The 2,467-nt window shown below is 36.6% G+C and overlaps 1 protein-coding gene across 1 annotated transcript; it reads right to left on the reverse strand.

Moving 5' to 3' along the window:
* Positions 1-503: 503 nt before the first annotated feature.
* sst7 (somatostatin family member 7) lies at positions 504-1,859 on the reverse strand. Its single transcript, XM_060894379.1, has 2 exons — positions 1,635-1,859; positions 504-1,103 (listed from the first exon to the last, which is right to left on the reverse strand). The coding sequence occupies exons 1-2, from the start codon at positions 1,734-1,736 to the stop codon at positions 876-878; spliced, it is 330 nt and encodes a 109-aa protein (XP_060750362.1). The 5' UTR covers positions 1,737-1,859; the 3' UTR covers positions 504-875.
* Positions 1,860-2,467: the final 608 nt, after the last annotated feature.

Raw genomic sequence — 2,467 nt, forward strand, 5'->3', positions numbered from 1 at the left:
AATTAGAGGTTATTTAATTATTTTCTATCTACTGAAATATATTGTATACAATGTGCAAAAGTTTATATTATAATAATATATGACATTACAGGTTATAATGAATGATTTGACTGTTTGTTCTGAAAAATGATGCACTCATGGCTTATGTTTCAGACTGAAGCTATAGACTGAAAGTACAAACATGAAAATAGGAGAACACGTTTTATTTAATATAGCCGTCGTGAGAAGGAGATGCTGCACTCATGTGAAGATCTGTGACAGAAAAAAAAAAACAAAAAGAAGCCACAGAAACTCCCTCGTTTCAGTATCTGCTGATTACATGTTTGCGATTTGTAACGGTCTGGAGCACCGATGCATTTGTTTGGGAGTAATAAAAATGTAATGAAGTAAGAAAAGGAAATTAAAAAAAACAGAAGAGAAAACACACAATAAAAAAAATATAACTTTGCTGATTGGTATAGCCAGTGATAGAGAAATTAGCGTGTGTGACAATATTTATTACACCTTCACAAGCAATCCACAAAAACACAGCAAATATGTTTATTTATCCATTGGGATAAAATTATTTCATTTAATGCTTTTTTCCTTAGGAGCTGGAAATTTTGAGACATTGAGACATCCTTTATCTGAAAGTCACTGCCATAACCATGCTTTATTGGTTTGAGATGATGTTGAAAAAACATACATAAATAGCAAATCAATAGATCAATAAATAGATAAATATAATCATCGATATCTTAAACAATCTGGCTGCATCTGTAAAGTCCATTAAGACCCATCAGTGAGACAGTGCCAATGATATGTACAGTGATGGTGTGCACAGTTCATGTGAAGGTTTCGAGGAGGGGCAGAGTGCATTGGGAGAGAGCACAGGGTTAGCAGGATGTGAACGTCTTCCAGAAGAAATTCTTACACGGGGCTTTGCGGTCTCTCTGAGGCAGCTGCGCTAGCCGGTTGTACACGGCTCTTTCTTCCAGGCGAGACTCTATGGGCTCTTCCTCATCCGGAGGAGTGAGATATCTGGCCAGCACGTCGTTGTCCGCACCATCCAGCAGAAGGGTGAGCAGTTTGACGATCAATTCCCTCCGCTCCTTACTTAGTTCCTGAGGGGATCAGAGAAGGACAGTGATCAAGACGTGAACTATTGACCAAAAACAATAAATAGTTCAATTACTAAATAAGGAGGCAAATCAATTGTCTAGTTTAAAAAATATGAACTCAGCTTGTATGTGTCATGTTGTAATCATATTTACTAATAGATTTTATGTTTTAAATGACACTCAATTACATGCAACATGTTCTTTTTAGGGCTTGTTTTTTAGTCTGTGTTCTTTTTAAGGCTTTGATATTCATCTGTAATTTTTTTAAAATCCCCTGGCATCTTGAGTCTAAGAAAAAAAAAATAATATTCATTATTTTTATTAAGCATGTAAATCAATGTAAAATTTGTTAATTTAATTATGAAATTATGACGCATAACATTTTTTATAATAATAATATTAATAATAATAATAATAATTATTATTATTTATTATTATTATTATTATTATTATTATTATTATAAAGAATCACATCCGCAATCTGTTTCATGCAGCCACTGAGTTTTAAAAAGCCAGCAGGTGTTTCAGACTCACCTTGTTATCTGTTGGAATCCTTTCCTCCGGTGGAAGCACGGCTGCTGCTCTCACACTGTACAGCACCAGCAGCAGAGACACTAAGCTGGCTAAAAGCTGCATGCTGACACGACGACTCAGAGAGCAAAGAGAACCAAAAAAAAAAACAAGAAAGAGAGAAGCTGAAAGAGAGTTCACGAACTAGTGTTCAGACTGCTTTAAAGTCAGCGCAGGTCAAAAGATGCTTCTGTCTTCTGCCGAAGTGTCTTGAGCTTGGGATTCAGGTGGCTGTGTCTTATATACCCCAGGCTCCTGTTGACGCAGGGCTTGGTGGATGATGGGAGGGGGGCTGGGGGAGTAGGAGGGTTAGAGTCTAACAAAAGCACCGAGTAGTTAACCTCTTAACAAACCCGTCATCTCAGTGGCGTGAAACACCCATGCCGCCACGCTCACGTCAGAGCCGTAAACAGGCCTGACAGCAAAAAGAAAAAAATGTCAATGACGACAAATCCAACCTAATTCTAATTCATTAAGTAATGCTATCAAAGCTCTTGTTTTGTGCATCATTAAACTCTAAGTGTATAAAATTCATCACCAGGATGACAGACATCATACACTGGAAAGAGGATTTATACAGTACATTGAACAAATCAATACTACATTATAGCTTTTTATCTGTTTGCACTCAATATCATACTATAAATGCATAACGTTCAGATAAACACAGTGTTGCAAAGGACTGATTAATGTTTGATTTTTTTTTTATGGATAAATATCACACCGTGTCAACATTATTCCCTGTGTTTAGGAGTCGTATTTCTCCTGCGTGGTCACAAACTGGTATTGAACTGTCT

This window comes from Tachysurus vachellii, chromosome 19 (assembly GCF_030014155.1).
Source record: "Tachysurus vachellii isolate PV-2020 chromosome 19, HZAU_Pvac_v1, whole genome shotgun sequence".
Lineage (NCBI taxonomy): Eukaryota > Metazoa > Chordata > Actinopteri > Siluriformes > Bagridae > Tachysurus > Tachysurus vachellii.

Coding starts and splice junctions, on each gene's coding strand:
- sst7 (XM_060894379.1), bottom strand. CDS start 1,736: ATGCAGCTTTTAGCCAGCTTAGTGTCTCTGCTGCTGGTGCTGTACAGT. Junction 1,104..1,634: donor GGATTCCAACAGATAACAAG/GTGAGTCTGAAA, acceptor TGATCCCCTCAG/GAACTAAGTAAGGAGCGGAG.